This window comes from Ovis aries, chromosome 17, assembly GCF_016772045.2.
Source record: "Ovis aries strain OAR_USU_Benz2616 breed Rambouillet chromosome 17, ARS-UI_Ramb_v3.0, whole genome shotgun sequence".
Lineage (NCBI taxonomy): Eukaryota > Metazoa > Chordata > Mammalia > Artiodactyla > Bovidae > Ovis > Ovis aries.
Window position 1 is genome coordinate 62,042,184 of NC_056070.1, and position 19,959 is coordinate 62,062,142.

Consider the following 19,959-nt stretch of genomic DNA (forward strand, 5'->3'; position numbering starts at 1 on the left):
AGATTTTAGGTTTTTCAGAGCACTCTCTGTACATGATTTCCTTTGATCTTAACAGTGTAAACCCCTCATTTCTATAAATATAGAAACACAGACTGAGAGAATTTAAGTAAAATGCCTAAGTGGAGAATTACTTGCAGAGGCTCAGCTAGAACTTAGTTTCCTTAACTCAGTGGTTTGTAATCTTGGCTGTGTATCTCATTCACCTCTGGAGTTAAGCAAAACAAATGCCTAGATATTTTGAGTTAATCGGGCTGGGGTGGGGCCCATTAAATATTATGTGAAAGCTCTCAAGGCAGTTCTCATTGTTTAGCCAGGGTTGAAAGCAACTACCCTAATTCATATCTCATGTTCCCTCCTCTGTCACATATATTTTCTTCATCTAATTAGAAGATTCTTACATGGAAGAGGAATAGTTATTTTCTATTGCTCCAGAAGGCAGAAATATAATTAGTCCAAGTGAGGGAAGTTTACTTGGATGTAACAGTGGGAACCAGCTATACATCCTAAGAGCATTATTCTTGGAATTTATGTATCTTCTCATTCATTAATTTATCAAACATTTATGTGCCAGACACTGATACAAGTATGACTAAGACATGGTTCCCTCTTTCAGAGTTCACAGTTAAAATAGGGGTACAGATTTAAATAATGTTATAGTAGAGTGTGTTACACATCTTGGGGGCTGCATAATTTCCTTTTATAAGTTGTTATATTTTTATATTTTTAAATTGTCATCAGTGGCTTTCTTACTAAGATATTTATGCTAAGCATTTAGTGAATATGTCACAATGATAGTCTTTTCATTAAATATGTAATTCAAGCAATAACAAGTAAAGTTAGTCTTTGCATAGTTATCATTTTTCTTTAAATAGAAAAAAAATAAAATTTATAATAGCATTGAAACCATTTTGAGAGTTCATTTCTACATCTTTCTCCGAATTTTACTCTGTTGATTACTAAGCATAGAAGGATGATTTGTATTGGTTTTGTCAATACTTTGGTGAAGAAAAATGATTTTGTAACATGCAGAAATTTTTAGATTTGGACTCTATGCCTCAGATCAACTTTGAACAGTCACTCTACATACCGCTCACTACATTTCCTTCATGGACATCATTTATTAAAAACAAATCATTGAGGCTGGGATGGGGGTGGGAGGGGATATATGTATAGTTATAGCTGATTCACATTGTTGTACAGCAGAAATCAACATGACGTTGTAAAGCAGTTGTCCTCCAATTAAAAAAAGTTTAAAAATTTAAAAACAAAAAAATATGAAGTGGTATAGGGAGAACATTCAGATAACGAAGATCATGACATCTGGTCCCATCACTTTATGGGAAATAGATGGGAAAACAGTGGAAACAGTGTCAGGCTTTATTTTGGGGGGCTCCAAAATCACTGCAGATGGTAATTGCAGCCATGAAATTAAAAGACGCTTACTCCTTGGAAGAAAAGTTATGACCAACCTAGAAAGCATATTGAAAAGCAGAGACATTACTTTGCCAACAAAGGTCTGTCTAGTCAAGACTATGGTTTTACCAGTGGTCATGTATGGATGTGAGAGTTGGACTGTGAAGAAAGCTGAGTGCCGAAGAATTGATGCTTTTGAACTGTGGTGTTGGAGAAGACTCTTGAGGGTCCCTTGGACTGCAAGGAGATCCAACCAGTCTATTCTAAAGGAGATCAGCCCTGGGTGTTCTTTGGAAGGAATGATGCTAAAGCTGAAACTCCAATACTTTGGCTACCTCATGAGAAGAGTTGACTCATTGGAAAAGACTCTGATGCTGGGAGGGATTGGGGGCAGGAGGTGAAGGGGACGACAGAGGATGAGATGGCTGGATGGCATCACCGACTTGATGGACATGAGTTTGAGTGAACTCTGGGAGTTGGTGATGGACAGGGAGGCCTGGTGTGTTGCGATTCATGGGGTCACAGAGTCGGACACAACTGAGTGACCGAACTGAGCTGAACTGAACTGATAGGGAGAAAAACAAATTCATTGAGAGACTTCCCTTGTTGCCCAATGGTTAAGACTCCATGCTCACAATGCAGGGTTCCATCCCTGGTCAGGAAGCTAGATCCCACATGCTGCAACTGAGTTCCCATGCCTCAGCTAAAGATCTCACTTGCCTGCACACAGCTGCAGCCAAATAAATAAATAAAAATAAATATTAAAAAACAAATCTTTGATACATCTGTTGAAATAGCAGGCACAATTTCTCTTAGAGTTTGTGTCTGACCCTTTGATAGAGGTATGTTCTAGATGATATGGGAATACCAAAAGGTTATCTGGAACTTCCCTGATGGCTCAGTAGGTAAAGAATCTGCCTGCAATTCAGGAGACTCAGGTTTGATCCCTGGGTCAGGAAGATCCCCTGGAGAAGGAAATGTCAACCCACTCCAGTATTCCTGCCTGGGAAATCCCATGGACAGAGGAGCCTGGTGGGCTATAGTCCCTGGGGTCATAAGAATTGGACATGACTTAGCAACAAAACTTATAAAGCAACTAATAATAAAAGATTATTCTCAGAAGGGGAAGTGAGAGGAAGAAAAGTGTATTTCAAAGTTGATGGTGGAGCAGAGCTGAGTTCTGAATGATAGGTAGGATTTAAACTTAGTGGTATAGGACATTCAGGCCACATTAGCAGAGAGATGGCAAAATAGAACCCTGGTCATAGAACATGACAGAGATGAAAACTAAGCAAGGATTAGGATAAGATGGAACTTTTATGCAAAAAGAATTTGAACAGTGATTTCTTACATATGGAAGTCCTCAGAGTTCTAACAGTTGTGCTGTCAATAAAAACTGTTCTCAGTTTATCCAGCGATTTGGGAGAAATCACCGGATACTGGAGTTCCAGAACTGAGCCAAAGCTAATTAGCGTGGTAACAAGGCAGAGTCCATTCCTAGTTTTGGCACCAAGCTAAGGGCTAAAACTCATGAATTAAAGTGTGAAATTTAATTGTGGTTATCAGTTAAGATCGTTTTAAAAAATAGATGCTGATGAGAGTTTGCATACATACAAGACTGAATAAGGTTGTGCAGCTTCAGGGTCTAATTTAATTGATAACGGATCCACTTTTGATTTAGGCTTTTGCATTAGAGATAGAGTTCCATCCTTTCATTCTTGATTCATTTACTTGGTTCACATGAAATCTTTCTGATCTTTGAGTTGCCAGATGCAATTCAATTTGACCATAACTGCCATCTTCATAATGTAAAAAAAATTGTAGGAAAATCTGTAAAAAACTCACTCTGACGTTTGAGAGAATTTTGGTATTCTGTTGACTCTACTGAAAAGTTTTGTCCTGGGGTTGCAAGTCGGGCCAGTTCAATCTGCTTTGGAATAATTCAGGTATAAATTCATTTAATGCTGACAAGTTCACACAATGAATTGAATCAGTTAATGAACCTTACTAGGGAGTATAATAATTTATTCATAATAGGGAGTGTAATAATTTATTTGGAGCTTCCGTGATCCTGAGTTTTCAATCTCATTTCTTTTTGGAGAATGAACAGTTTTACTGTTCACTGATAGTTCTCAGCATCTGTGGTGGTCTCCCCCATCCCACCACAGTCTTCCACCTAATGAGCCCTACAGTGAGAAAAACTGCTGCTGAAGTACAATAGATGGGACTAATGAATTGATTCAAAGAAAACACTCCCTGGGGTCCTTATGCTTGTGCTTTGTCAGATACATCCCCCAAATGTTGATATATCAGTTACCATTTGTTTGACTAGGAGTTATTAAAGATAATGCTTGCTGCTGTAAAATACCAGCTCTGGTTACGACTACTTTTCTTCAATATAAACTATTTAACTTGTCATCACAGTTTTTTTTTAATAGAGGAAAAAAACCCACCTGTTTATATTACCTCAAATATTAATGACATTTCAAAATTGAATAAGTACATTTTACCTTATTATAGGGCATATATAATTTTTATACTGCTTTTTATTGTTGTATAGTTTTAATTATTTTTAATTTATTCCACAATACTCCATTATGATATGATTTAATTGAACACTTCTGAATTTTGAGATTGCTTCTACTTTTTCCACTGTGATAAGACTGCAGTGAAAATCTCTCTGTGTGTTTTTATTTCTGGAATGTTTCAGATAAATTCTTAGAAATGGGGTGCTTTCTGTTTCTTTCAGAGTTAGGAGATTATATATGTTTTAGCTACATCTTGACCCTTTTAGAGGATTACATCTCTAGTATTCTGAACAGCAAAGTAGATGGAAATTGAGATTTACATTTAGGAGAGTATAGTAGTTCATTCCCTAATCTTGATTTTTCTAATGATTTATTAGTCTAGTTAATTTCCTAATGTGTATATATAATATTTTCTGTTACCCAAAAAGCCTCTATATGCTTATTATTCCTACCATATTTTGCATCATGACTGGTAGGTATGTGTTCTGTGTTTTCCAAATGAAAAAAAAGTTGGTTAAAATGATACAGTCCTCTCTAACTCTTCTGTCACTACTGGAGTCTTGTTCAAAGCTAGATATGGCTGGTAAAGAATATTTTGCTTCCTTTCTCTTAACTTTCCAGAATGATTGTTTTTTAGCTTCAAAACACATGTGTCATGTATGATGAAAAAATTACATTAAGGCTTTAAGTTAATATTTTGAGTGTCATTCCTTTAATACTTTGGTGACGTCAGCATTGTCACCAAAGTACAGTTAGTAAACCTGTCTTCTGATTAAAGGTGTCAAGGATCTTCCTTTTTCCTCAAATAGCCTTTTTCCTTTTTTTAAAAAAATTTAATTTTCTAATGATATTTTGGTCTTGATCAAGATCTTTACTAACAGTAGTGGTTTTATATGAGCATCAGAGACAAATTATTTAATATTCATAAGTACCAGAAAAGATCCTCCATAGCTGACTCACTAAAACCCAAAGGTATGATCTCTTTCTCTTTATAAAATGATTTTAGGGCATGACTTTCGAACTTTAGAATTCTTAAAAACAGCAGCATATCAGACAGTTCTTAGTTTTCATAAGAGGCCATTGAAATGGATAATGCTGAGTAACCTAATGGATTTCTGAAAGCATAGGGTACTTTAGATACTGCTAAATCAATAAACATAACAGTCACTTAAGTGTGTATATTATGTATTATTTGGTTAATTATAACTCAAATCCTTTCAGAGTATTTGTCTTTCAAGTGGAATGCTAAAAATATAACTAAAGTGCTTTTAAAAAATAGAACCATCAGAAAAATGCAGTAGTATGTATTTTTTCAGATAATCTTAATATTTGAAGTTAACCTCAGATTCTGCCATATACATCATTTTATGAACCATGAAGGAACAAATTTCAGAAGCACTTAGTAGTAAAAGTAAATAGTTGAGTTTAATGTTACTTTCGGAGACGGCAAGAGCAGCCCACTCCAGTACTCTTGCCTGGAAAATCCCATGGACGGAGGAGCCTGGTGGGCTATAGTCCATGGAGTCGCTAAGAGTCGGACACGACTGAGTGACTTCACTTTCACTTTTATGCATTGGAGGAGGAAATGGCAACCCACTCCAGTGTTCTTGTGTGGAGAATCCCAGGGACGGGGGAGCCTGGTGGGTTGCCATTTGTGAGGTCTCACAGAGTCGGACACAACTGAAGCGACGTAGCAGCAGCAGCAGCAGCAATGTTACTTTAGAAAAGGCAGAGGAACCAGAGATCAAATTGGCAGCATCCATTGGATCATAGATAAAGCAAGAGAATTCTAGAAAAACATCTATTTCAATTTCATTGAATATGCTAAAAAGCCTTTGACTGTGTGGATCACAACGAACTATGGAAAATTCTTAAAGAGATGGGAATACCAGACCACCTTATTGAAAGTTGCTTGGTTGTGTCCAACTCTTTGCAACCCCATGGACTTCTCCAGGCCAGAATACTGGAGTGGGTAGCCTTTCCCTTCTCTAGGGGATCTTCCCAACCCATGGATCAAACCCAGATCTCCCGCATTGCAGGTGATTCTTTACCAGCTGAGCCACAGGGAAGCCCGAGAATACTGGAGTGGGTAGCCTATCCCTTCTCCAGCAGGAATTGAACTGGGGTCTCCTGCATTGCAGGCAGATTCTTTACCAACTGAGCTATCAAGGAAGCCCCGAATTGCCTCCTGAGAAATCTGTATGCAGGCCAAGAAGCAACAGTTAAAACTATACATGGAACAATGGACTGGTTCCAAATTGGGAAGGGAGTACATCAAGGCTGTATATTGTCACCTTGCTTATTTAAGTTACATTCAGAGTACATCATGTGAAATGCCAGGCTAGATGAAGCACAAACTGGAATCAAGATTGCATGGGGAAATATCAATATCAGATATGCAGATGATACCACCCTTATGGCAGAAAGCAAAGAGGAACTAAAGAGCCTCTTGAAAGTGAAAGAGGTGAGTGAAAAAGCTGACCTAAAACTCAACATCCAAAAAACTGAGATCATGGCATCTGGTCCCATCACTTCATGGCAAACAGATCGGGAAGCAATGGAAACAGTGACAGACTTTATTTTCTTGGAATCCAAAATCACTGCAGATGGTGACTCCAACCATGAAATTTAAAAGATGCTTCTTCCTTGGAAGGAAAGCTATGACCAACCTAGACAGCATATTAAAAAGCAGAGACATTACTTTGCTGACAAGGGCCTGTCTAGTCAAAGCTATAGTTTTTCCAGTAGTCATGTATGGATGTGAGAGTTGGACTGTAAAGAAAGCTAAATGCCAAAGAATGGATGCTTTTGAACTGTGTTTAGAGAAGACTCTTGAAAGTCCCTTGGACAGCAAGGAGATCAAATCAGTCAATCCTAAAGGAAAGCAGTCCTGAATATTCACTGGAAGGACTGATGCTGAAGCTGAAGCTCCAATACTTTGGCCACCTGATGTGAAGAACTGACTCATTAGAAAAGATCCTGATGCTGGGAAAGATTGAAGGCAGGAGATGAAGGGGACCACAGAGGATGAGATGGTTGGATGGCATCACCGACTCGATGGACATGAGTTTGAGCAAGCTCTGGGAGTTGGTGATAGACAGGGAAGCCTGAAGGGCTGCAGTCCTTGGGTCGCAAAGAATCAGACACAACTGAGCGACTGAACTGAATGATACTGAATTGTTGTTTGATTCTTGTGTGCAATAAAAGCCTATATTGAATTTTTCAGGAGTTGCTTCATATAACATAAGTAGCTGCTCAGTGTAGCATAAGTAAAAATGTATCTGGAGTGCATCTGTATTGTGTATCAAAGGGTTGTACTGAGTAGAAATCACAAAATCAATATTGAAAGCTTTTTAAAAATGTAACAAAATTTGTTTAGATCTTCATAACTTGAGATGACCAAATTTAAAATTCTATGGTTTTTCACATTAAAAGTATCTTAATCTTTGTTGACCATGACGGTGGAAGCTGGTTACTGACTTTTTGAGGGGAGATCTTAAAAAAAAATAGGCAATCTAGCTTCCTTAGGTACGATTACTTCAGGGTAGATAGTCGCCTCTGAAATGTGATCCTTTCTATAGGAATTTGTAGTTATTTTATCTGCTACCATTTGTGAAAAATAATCAAAAGTGTAATTTGTGTTTGAATCTAGACAAAAGGGTGGGATGATTGAATTTGTATGACTTGATGGTGAAGGACATTATAATCATTATCTGTTTGATACTCTTTAGTAAAAACTAAATAGAAATGTCCCTAGTTCTTATTTTTAATAATATGGTTTGCAATATAGTTTTACTTAATGATACCTAGTTGAATACAACTATTGCCTGGTTAGAACTTTTTAAAATTTTATTTAAAAATTATCAAGTTGACATTTTTGGGGGGAAAGTACAGTTCTATGACTCTTAACACGTATATTGATTCATGTAACCATTTAACACATGTATTGATTCATGCAACCACTTAGCACATGTAAGATTCATGTAACCACCAGTGCTGTCCAAGATATAGAACAATTTGTCTTCATGAACCTTCTTATACTGTCCCTAAATAGTCACACCCTGCGTGTATCCCAACCTCTGGCAACCATTGATCTGTTTTTTAAATCACTGTACATTTTTTCCCCAGAAAGTAATAAATAGAATCATGCAGACGGAACCTTTTGAAACTGATTTCTCTCACTCACAAAATGCCATTGAGATTCACTGAGGTTGTGGGGATCAGTAGTTCATTTTTTTTTATTGCCAAGTTGTTGGTTGAAATGTTATGGCATTTGGATATTATTTCTGATCTGACACACTGGCACTGAAGTTTGAATTGGTTGCTTTTAACTGGGTTGACTAATTTTTTTAATCAGTTAAATGAGATACACATGTAGTTAATTTTCTGAATTAGAATGTCTTTTTAAACTGAACATTTTTTTAGTTTAGTGGCTTGCATGTATAGCTAAGCTAGTCAGTTACAGGATTTAAGGGTAAAATTTGAGGTTAAAAAAAAGGATTTTGCAGTTTATGAGTGAAATAGAATGACCTATGACCCTTTAAAATGCCAGTGCCAATGACTTGACAGAATTTTCTTTGGTTTTGTTCCAAGCCTGTTCCCACTCTGTCTTCCTGGTCTACTGAGAACCAGACACTCTAGTGGCTGATAATCTATTTTAATATGCTTGCTTCAGGAGTGCCTGCCTTTATTTGTTGGTTATACCAGTCTATTCACCTTAACTTAGTCAAACTTCTGTGTATAAACTCATTGCATCATAAATTTAGTTTGATTCTTTATCTTAGTATCTATTTCTTAGTTGACTGAGGTTTTATTATTTCCCTAGCTGCTGAAAATCTCAAGGAGGTCTCCTGATAATTGTGTGTTTTGGGAAAGAAAATAGTGGTGGTTCTGCTATCAATGAGAACTGTGTAAATCTATTTACGATGCCACCAATTGAAATAATGGATTAGCAGTAGTAAGAGTGGAATGCTTCTCAAACGGAGAGAATAATATGCAATCATTTATTAGTAGGTATTTTAGATTTTGAAGGTGAAACTTGTTCTGTTTTCATTGACAATCTAATTGGTAATAGAAGTTAGAGACAGATTTATAAATTGATTGAGTAAATATTTATGCCTCAGCTTTCTAAGTTATTCAAATTAACTTTGGCTTCCATATTTAAACTATTTTCATGATTCAGGTTCTAACTTTTAATAGTAACATTAGCAGAAATGCCAAGAAAAGAAAATCTCCATCAGCAGCCTGGCTTTATAGCACACATTTTCATATTTGGTCACAGAAGATTTTTTGATGTGGACCACTTTTTTAACTTTCAACTTTAAAATTTTAATTTTAAACTTTAATTTTGTACTGGGGTATTGCCAGTTAACAATGTTGTGATAGTTTCAGGTGTACAGCAAAGGAACTCAGCTATATATATACAAGTATCCATTCTCCCACAAACTCCCCTTCCATCCAGGCTGCCATGATGTGGGCCATTTTTAGATACCAGCGGATAGATTTACTCTTATCATAGATGAGAGTGGTGGTGGAAGCAATACATACCAACTTCCTCTCTACTGGTTCTTTCCTTAGATTTTAACATTTGAGACCAAGAACCCAACGGAATTAGCAGAACGTCTACGCTCTGTTTGTGGGAATCAGAGCAACGCGTATGCCCGCCTGCTGGAATACCGCCTGAATGCCTTGCGAGGACTGTGGAATGCCCAGCGCCAGCTGGCCTTGGAAGAACAGCATGAAAGGGAGAGTTCAGGTGATGAAGAAACTTTGGCCTTGCTCAAACGCCAGGGCTTGTTGCAGCAACCCGAGCAAGCTCCCTTCACATCGAGGATGGGGCTCCTGCTGGTCTTCCCCCTTATTCAGTCCCAGAGTAGAACAGACCCCTCTCTCTGTAACATCACTGCTGAGGTGCTATTGAACTGCCTTCGCGACTGCCAGCCTTTGAGCCTGACCAAGGAGCCTGCTGACTGTCTCAATGGAATTGAAACTTTGCTGTGCTCCTGGCTAGAGGAGACTTCTGACACAGGCCGACATATCCCACATAAGCAAAAAGAAAATGCTGCTGCTGCCCTCGTGGCTTTGGCATGTGCCAGGTAAGGAAAATCAAAGGTACTCCCCGGTGACCTTGTCATAGCTGCTGCCTGGGTTGGGTGAGTGAATGAGAGAGCAAGTGTATTTGATGGATGTCTTAACATTCTGAAGTTCTTTGTTTTCAGTATTGAATTTCACAGCCTTGACAGTGCCTAAGATGTTTTCATCAAAACTTGGCACCAGGAGTTGGAGCTGGAACCAAAGTTCAAGGTTTTGCTTTGTGTTATATCATGATAACAGCTTAATCAGTTTAAAATGGAGAATTAACACTTGCCATTATCTACTTACCCTTAGATGATTTGTGTTTTACATCAAGTGGTTAGTGGAAGATGTTATATCTGTATTTCTCCCAGAAGGACAGTGAAAAAAATGTGTAGAGCTTTTAAATTTTTTTGTGACTCATGTCTGTAAGGAGTGTGTCAGCGAGTGAAGGGGTTATTACTCACCTGGACTCGGTCACACAGATATGGTCACAAATTATATTTCTGGACCTTGATGCTTGGCTCCATCAATCTGATTGAAAGATCTCTCTGTGTATGTGTGTGTGTGTGTGTGTGTGTGTGTGTGTGTGTGTGCTTGCATAGGATTTAATAGTGTACTGTACTTCGCATGTAAGTTGATGTTATTGATAACCGTCAATAAGAAATATTCTTGGAAAAAAAAAAAAAGAAATATTCTTGGAGTTACTTTTCCAGGAGAGGATTTCTTACATTCTCCTGCTCAGTAAACTGTATGATCCCTCTAACATATTTGTGAAGAAAAGGTTCACTGCCTTTGCTTTCTTCTAACCTAATTGTCTAGGGACCATTAGGACCATGGTCTGACAGGTTAATGCTGCTAATCTGTCCCTCTCCTTTCAAAATTTTTTCTTTGATTGAGTTCTTCCTTTTGTTAGCAAAGCAAATGTGGATAACTTCTTGGAGGATTACGAAGTCCTTAGACTCCTTCCTCCATTTTTATGGCTTCAAAGTTGACCTTCAAATGGTTCAATCTCAAGCGATTTTTAAGGCAGAATGGCACCAACATTTATTGTCAGTTTCTTTGCCCTGAGCAAACTGTCATAGCTTACTTTTAGATGCTGAAAGACTGTAGTTGATTATGGAAATCCTGACATGAGCTTAATTCTGGAGACATTACTGGGTGGTACCAAAATAAGTTTCCCTGTAAAGGCTTTATATTGGATTGATTTATTAATTTTTGGATATGCAGAAGACAGTTTTGATCCCTAAATAGATTTGTTATTAATGCAAAAGTCCTACTTTGGGAAGTTTTTCTGTCTATCTTTAGACAGATTTAGGATGTTTGGAATAATTACCAGCTCTTTACTTTCAGATGTTTTAATAAACATGGGGTCATAAAACTCACTTTTTTATTGTGCCCTAATTTAGTCTGAACCAAAAGATGGTTGTTGAAATTGCTTCATGTACTTGAGATTCCAAAGTCCATCCTGAAGAAATGAGTGTTTTTATTTTCTTCTTCTTGGGTGTGTGTGTGTGTGTGTGTTGTTTTTATCTTAGTGCCTACATTCTGTTGCTAGTATTATCACCTTGTCTGGACTTTATTTACCTCAGAAGTCATATGCTTTTCAGGGTTGGATCATCTCTTTTAATGACGTGTTTAGGAGCATATTATTTAACTTTTGAGACTGATGCTCTTAAAGACAGAACAGTGTTTCCAAAAAGTTATTTTGAAGATATTCATTTCAATTAGCTAACATTTATTGAACACTTCTGATGTGCCAGGAACCTTGCTAGGTCTTAGAGAAATAGTGACTCATGGTGGGTGACTCACGATCTCTAATTTTACAGTTGAGTAGATTGCATTTTGTCAATCATTATTGCTCATTTACCACAGGCAAGGGGCTCTTCTAGGCAGTAGGAACATAGCAGTGAACAAAGTAAATGGTCCCTAAGATTGCAAAGTTTACGTGAGAGAAAGACAGACAACTGGCAATGAATGAATGTATAGGATAATTTCCAGAGAAAGAAGACAAATCAGGATATTTTGCTAATAGAGAATAGCTTAAGAGGAGGTGGAGGCCAGCATTAACTAGAGATGCCAGGGAAGACCTTACTGAAGAGATAACATTTGAGCTGAGGCCTAGACAGTTGACAAAGAGCCAGCCACACAAAAGAGCCAGTAACAGGGAATTCCAGGCAAGAGGAGCATCAAGCAGCACAAATCTGATCCTCCTCCTGTCCTTGGGGTAGCTGAGGGACAGCAAAGTGAGCAGGGGACTGGAATGCAGTGGTAGAAGGGGAGGTGGGAGAGGAGGGTCCAGACCATGTTGGGGCTTAGGAGCCATGGACGGAGTCTAAATTTTACTCTAATGTCTGAATCTGGCAGCCAGTAATATCTTATAGTTGGCTTGCTGGTTTTAAATATTCCAGTGTGCCGTTGCCCATTAATTTTAACCTCGTTGTAACACAGGGAGGTATCCTTGTTGGACAGATGATGAAGTAAAAACCTGTAGGAGTTTGGTAACAAGACTGAGATGGTGCCGCTGCTGAGTGCCAGAGCCTGGTTTCAGAGCCTAGGGGTCTTTTCTCCCAGCTTGTGCTTTTACACTCTCTCTGCTGCCTCCCTGCCGGTATGGTTCTTTGGTTTTGATTCTTTTGAACACCAGAGATAGGGAAGGGGACAATTAAGAGGAGAACTCTAGGCCTCCTTGATCCTCCGTTGGGTATTCCATTTCTTGTGAGGTTTAGGCACATGATACCTAGCAATTAAAGCCTTGGCTAAGAGAAATAAGGCAGCAGTCTGAAGTCAGCCCATCTGATACCCATGATCATTTAGTTCAGGAAATGTTCTTATGGTGATTTATACTTGGAATCTGGCCAGGTAAGTCTTGTGCATCTTAAAAGCACCTTCTTTTAGATCCTGCTGGCCGTATTACAGACTTCCCAGGGCCTCAAACCTTTGGAACCAAAAGGAAATCGGGTCTTTGTGAGCTCTGCAAGCATTACAATCACATACTTCACAGCAGGGGAAAGCAGAAGGAATACCCTTCAGCACAAAATACTATTTGAATGTTTTTCTTTTTGGTCATATTTAATGTGATGGGAAATTGGTGAGATGTAAAATGGATGAACTTAACAAAGATATTAAAAAATTTAAGCCTGGAAATAGTGCTAGACTTTAAATATAATCTCTTCCAGTGAAATCGCTCCTCTAGACTAGAGATTGACTTGATGCAAGAGTATCCAGGCATAATCACCACCTGTGTTTTGTGCTTGAGCTTTCTGTTTTGAGCTTTCATGTTAGGGGGAGATAATTTACCTTTGCAAATACAAGAAGAACCAGCGCGGTAAGAGGCAAGTATATCTGATATCTTGTACAGCACAGCTACTGATTGGCAGCATGTATGCATGCTCAGTTGCTCAGCAGACACAGACTTATTTTGGAAGCTTCCCAAGTGATTAATAACATTGACATCAACAACCTTATTATTTGACAGTTCAATTTAAATGATTTTCTGTTCCCTCTTTTTTTAGGGGATCATTGAAAACTTTTGTTCATACAGTCCATCTATTACAGAAACAGACTGATTTAGGGTCTCTGCCTGTAGCCGATGTGCTGTATAGGTAAGCTGTCACTTTGGATCCTCACCCTCTTACAAAAGTGAGCCTTGAGAATTAAAGCTTTTCCAATAAGTAAATTGGTAAACTTTTTTTTTTAATCAATTAATTACTCATGCTTTTAAGTAAGTGTGCTATTCTAATCATTGTAAGTAAGAATTTTGTTTTTTCCTTCTTAAAAAAGCATGTTGTTTTTCATTTTTTAATTTTAGTGGATTAAAAAAATGCAATAGCTTGTCTTAAATTTTTATTGTAGATTTCAAGATGATAATATGTTAAGACATAAAGTGAAAAAGTGAAAGTTGTTCATAATTTCGCTCCTCAAAGATAACCACTCCAAATGTTGTATGTATTTCCTAGTTCATACCCCCTCTCTCTCCATCCCTTCCTTTCTCTCATACATGTATACATGTAAAATATATACATTTTTATACACAGCTGCAAATTTATTATAATATAAGCACTACTTCATAATTTTTTTTAATGTAAAAATATAAGTTTCATGAATGTCTTTTCAGATACATAGTATTGTGTAGAACTATTGTAGTTTTATGCTCTTTGAGATGGTAAATTGACTTTTATCTTCTTGCTGGAATGGATAGTGTCAGTGTCTGTATGATTCTCTACCTCCTTCTTTTAGGCTGTTGCTTTTGGAAGGGGGGCCCGGATCCCCATCCTGTTTGCTTGGTGGCAAACATATAGTATCCTGGGGGTATGAAGACATGCTGCCTGCACCAGATAGCAACACTGGCTCCAGTTCTGAAAATAAAGGTAATGCAAGGGTTTGGGTCCTATGATTGAAATTAAGATATGAAAAGAGTGGTTTTAGATCATTGTGGCAAACGATTTAGATATAACTCTGTGTTCCTTTTAATTAAGAGCTCAAGCTTCCTATACAGTGCATTCATTGTCTGCTTTATCAGTAAAAGTATAAAAGCTGATACTGAGTGAGGTAAGAAAATTGATAGGTTTTACTATCGCAAGGGAAAAGGATCATCCGTACAGTCCTGCAAACGAGGCATGAGTTACTTAAATTGATTCCTGAGTATTTAAATTTGGGCATGGGAACCTTAAGTTGAATTTTTATATCCACGAGTAGAGTATCAGGTCTTGCTGCCTGATTCTGTTTCTTTGAGTAATTTATTGTATGTGTGTGTTGGTGAGCCCTCTTGTCCTAAAAACAACAACAACAACAAAAAGGTTGTTCAAAGGAGCATGAATTGTGAAGTATCTCCTTTAAACAAAGGAGATTAAAATGTTTTATACAGTTTCACAAGTATTACATATCTGATTTACTCTGTGATCTCAGCGAAAATGGCAGAAGGTCTCTGAAATGTCCTGCAGTTAACTGACTTGCCAGATGAATTAGGCCTCTTTCTTCATTTGGTGGATGTACTGACTAGTGTGCCATGACACACACAACCCATGAGGCCAATACACTCTTTTAATAGTCTGTGCCCTGCTGCTTCCACTTCTGGAGTTGCAGCCTTGCAAGGAGTCTGCCTTGCTTCCAAACCTGTTTGTTATTGTAGTTGGTACTTGTGATTATATCATTAAATGTTGCGTAACTGATAAAAGTAAGAATTTTTAAAAAAACCCTAGGAAATCATTTCCATTTAGAAATAGAATACTTTAGAACTATCTCTAAGAAATTGATGTTCTCTAAGAATTTAGGATGGGATTCAGAGTCTGTTCTCCCTACCCTTTCATTTCATTCTCTTGATGGGGGCAACTTTCTCAGATAACCGTATGGAAATGGGGTGCAGTCTCAGCGATGGGCCACCCCCCATCTCTCGTCTGGTGCCTGTGCCTTTTCATGGTCCACTGTTTATTCTGGATAGTCATGCTAAAGTGATGAGAGGAGCAGGCAAGACTTTGAGATGTGAGTTACCACCTTCACTGACTCAGTTAGAGTCAACAGGAAAAGTGAAAACCTGCAGTGCCCAAGAAGTTCTTAAACATTATGGGCAGAAATAAACAAATTCATACAAAACCAAAACCCTTTTCTTCACTTTCTCCTTTAGTCCTCTTGGGCTTCTCAGGTGGTGCTAATGGTAAACAACCCACTTGCCAATGCAAGAGACATAAGAGACATGGGTTTGATCCCTGGGTTGGGAAGATCCCCTGGAGGTGGGCATGGCAACTCTCCCCAGTATTCTTGCCTAGAGAATCTCACAGACATGTAATTTCTCACAGAGGATGATGATATCAAGCTGATCTATATGCCCTTCAGTCTCTTGTACCTTTGGTTTTGCTTCTGGCTAGAGGATGTTTTTCTTATAAAAATTTAAAATGTAATCTTATTTAACTTTTAATACTGGAAACATTCAACATACACAGAAGTTGAAAGAATTCTATAGTAAATTGTATAGTAAACACTCAGCTTCAGCAAGTGTCAGCTCTGGCCCATCTTATTTATTGTTCTGTCCCCTTCACTCCCACTCCCTGTCAGATCCATACTCATAAGGCCTTGACCTTAATCTCAATAGTGGTGAATAAGTGTCTATTTATAAGTTGTAAGTTAAAATGTTTAAGGAATGAAATTAGTGTTTTTAAAATGATGACCTACTTTAACTGTTTTTTGAAGAACCAGTAGGAACAAGTCTCAGTTGTCTTGGATTAGTAGACTGAATTTGTAAGATAATCACGTGTGGATGTGGATGTGCACGTGTGCTGAGTCGCTTCAGTCGTGTCTGACTCTTTGCGACCCCCTGGACTGTAGCCCACCAGGCTTCTCTGTCCGTGGGATTCTCCAGGCAGGAATACTGGAGTGGGTTGCCATGTCCTTCCTCTAGAGGATCTTCCCAACCACATGCTCAGTGCCAATTTGAGTGCTGTGACGCTGAATTTTCTCTAATATGTCAAGTAGTAAAGAAACTCCACTTAAACATAGTAAGTGGATTGATTTTGAAAATAAGCCCAATGTTTTATTTATATGTTCTTTTTTTAAAGGTAAATTCTCTAGGATGTTTTAGTAAACCATTTACTATCATTCAGAGAGAAACTTTGTTTTAGCTTGGGGAAGATATACCAAAAGGGAAATATAATTGCTGTTTTTAAATAGAAGCAATATTATATTTTTGTACTGTGTCATTCCAGAAATTTGGGTTTCCCAGTGGCCCAGCAGTAAAGAATCCATTCACAAAGCAGGAGACTTGGGTTCAATCCCTTGATCAGGAAAATCCCCTGGAGGAAGGTGTGGCAACCCACTCCAGTATTCTTAGAGGATCCCATGGACTGAAGAGCCTGGTGGGCTACAGTCTGTAGGATCGCAAAGAGTCAGACATGACCGAAGCAACTGAGCACAACACTCCAGAAATTTAACATTAGGATCTCTTGATGGAAAATCCACAAGGAGCAGATTCTAGTTCAAATTATCATTAGTCTATCAATATAATATCATTTGCCATTTAAGGGGCACTGGCTTTGTACCAGAGAACAGTGTGGTGTGTGCTTATATTGTCTCCTTCAACCGTCACAGTCACTCTTACTGTGCATGCTATCTGCATATCTCAGTATGCACTATACGGTGCACGCTAAGGTACATACTATCTTCAGCTTAGAGCTGCAGAAACTGAAATTCAGAGAGGTCCAAAGTCAACTAATAAGTGTCCCAAACTCTTGAACCTTCTACCTTTTTTTATTATGCACTCCTTAGGGAAAGTATTGTATTCTTAGTCATTTCAGATTAGAGTTAGGAATGAATTTTTCCTATTCAGAAAGAAAAAAGAAAAATCTTTGGCAGACTGAACCAGATTCTCCTGATAATAACTATCTGACCTCTTTCCCTGATCTTGGTCCCTAACCCTATATGCATTTTGAAGTTTGATGTAGGGGTTCGAGCTGTCTTCTCTGGAAGTCACACTGAAGCACTTATTTTATTATTATTATTTTTAGCTGTACTCCACAGCTTGTGGGGATCTTAGTTCTGAGACCAGGGATCAAACCTGGGGCCCTGGCCATGAGCACATTGAGTCTTAATCACGGGACCACCAGGGAGTTCTCAAGAAGCACTTATTTTAAAAGTGGGAAATTATCTTTCACTCAGCCTCCTAATGGTTTTTTCATTAGAAAAAGCACATTTATAATTTCATTAGAAAAAGCATGTATATAATTTACCTGTGAAAAAACGATTTCAGATGCTGACTTGGGACGCTGTCTCACGGCAGATGGTCTTTACCTGTATACTACTAACTCAGTTGGAAGAGGAGTAAGCAAATTGGGGTCTGGATTACATGGTACTCTCAGGTCAGTTGCATGGAACTTGCTGAATAATTTGGCTGGAACATTTTCCTCGTTACGTAAATCTGTGGTGAAGACCCCTGGGAGTGCGTGCTAACTCCCTGTAGAGTGACTAGTGACTAAACAAATCTGAATGACTTCATACGATTCTGGTTTTCTTTTATTGTCACTTCCTTTTCCTGGTTCTATTAATGCATTTCAGCTTTGTTTTTGACTCTATAAAAATTGAGTTTGGTAGCCCTAAGATCATTGTTTGTAGCTTCTAGCCAAAAATCCCTCCGTGATCAGAACTTCTATATTAGTGACTTCTCCATGTCAAAAAGTGGGTATATTTCTAGTTAAGTCTCTTTGTCCTTGGATTTGACATTGGATCAGCAGTGATTTTTTTTTTCAGTTGAGATATAAGATCTATGAATTGCTGCCAAAAGAAACCGCAGTTTGAGATCCTTATGTATATTTAATTAGATTGTTTCCCCAACCTTTTCTCCTCTCCAGTTTGTTGTGGGAAATTAATATTTGCCATAGTTTGTCAGTCTCAAAGTTAATATTGTTATTCTCCTTCAGATGTTTTGTATACTTAGTCATTGAAAAGAAATGAGGAGGAAAATATAGTTTTGTCTGTGGTAGCTCATTGTCGGGTGTCAGACCTGACCTGCTGACTTAGCCTGTGTGCCTTTTTCCCCCGCAGAGGTTTTGTGTACTGCCGGAACGAGGAGCTGGAACCAGGATGGCTTGCTTTTGGCAGTGGCAGTCTTCTCCACCGGCCTGTATCTTTTGACAATAAACCTCACTCCCTTTTCCAGGTCATTGACCAGAATACCCTTCAGGTAAACAGAACACCAAGGCTTTGTGTTTTATATTTTGGAGATGGTAAGCAAAGTTCATGACATGATCAGAAGCAATAACACAGTTGATACCTTGGGTTCGTTTGGGTTTTTCCGTAAGATGTTACAGCAGTTTCCTGCCGGAGTGACGTCCTTTTAACTGTCATTGTTTTGGGCATTCTGTTCTTTCTCTAGTGTCTTAACTTTTCCTACATGATCTGAGTGAATGTGCTCTGTTAAAGTTTCTAAGGCCAAAGACAAACTTTTTTTTAGTTACTTTTTATTGAACTATAGTTGCTTTACAACAGTTTTGTTAGTTTTCTGTTGTACAGCAAAATGAATCAGCTATATGTGTACATGTACCTCCTCTCTTTTGGATTTCCTTCCCATTTAGGTTACTACACAGAGCGCTGAGTAGAGTTCCCTATGCTATATAGTATGTCTTCATTAGTTATCTATTTTATATATAGTAACAATAGTGTATATACATCAATTGCAGTCTCCCAAATCATCCCAGAACAAACTTTTGATTTAAAAAAATTCTAGAGTCAAAGATGGTATAAATACCAGCTTTTTTTTTTTTTTCCCAACTAGATCTGTTTTGAAAAGACAGTATTTCCCTTATTCAGTTTGTTCTAAACAGCCTTTCTGTGGGAACGGGAGCTTTGAAGTGAGTTTAGATAAAATCATCATGTGCCCAGGATCGAACTTAACCATGGTGCTCTCATAGCACTCTGTGATGTCACTTGCCACATTATATTGAGATCACCTGCTCTCGTGTGGAACTACTCGCCAAGACCACACGCACCTTTAGTTTTGGACACTGTCTTACTCATATTTGTGTCCCTAGAATGTAGCCACAGCACTTGATTGATGATAATGATAATAAGCTTGTCTGTCTGTGCCAGGCCCTGGTTTGGGCAATTGACACGTCCTACCTGGGAGGTATAACTACGGCAGTTTCATCTTACAGTTAAGGCACCTGAGGCTAGGCACATTGTAAGCGTCCAGTAAGTGTTTGTCCTTCAGTGGAAGAGTGCGCTTAGAGAGATTAAGTATCTTGGCACACAGTAATGGCAGCAAGAGGACTTGAACCCATCCACTCTAGAGTCTGAGTTCTTTATGCTACAGCTGTCTGCCTTTCAACCAAATTCGAACACAACAGTTATAGTTGCCATCTGTGGAGTGAGTGCCCTAAGAGTAGTCATAGCCAGGGCTTAAGTGAGATGTTACACCTTTTCTTGTCTGCCTCTCAGCTGTGTTTTTCCTGGAGTTGTCACC

The 19,959-nt window shown here is 38.3% G+C and overlaps 1 protein-coding gene across 10 annotated transcripts in view; it reads left to right on the plus strand.

Moving 5' to 3' along the window:
- Positions 1-19,959, plus strand: part of HECTD4 (HECT domain E3 ubiquitin protein ligase 4) — a 165,985-nt gene that overhangs the window by 40,676 nt on the left and 105,350 nt on the right. For all 10 annotated transcript variants that reach the window (XM_027956603.3, XM_042234681.2, XM_042234682.2 and 7 more), the window contains exons 2-6: positions 9,519-10,036; positions 13,529-13,618; positions 14,253-14,383; positions 17,752-17,860; positions 18,543-18,681. In XM_027956603.3, the coding sequence (XP_027812404.2) occupies positions 9,519-10,036; positions 13,529-13,618; positions 14,253-14,383; positions 17,752-17,860; positions 18,543-18,681 (987 nt within the window). The remainder of the gene's footprint in view (positions 1-9,518; positions 10,037-13,528; positions 13,619-14,252; positions 14,384-17,751; positions 17,861-18,542; positions 18,682-19,959) is intronic.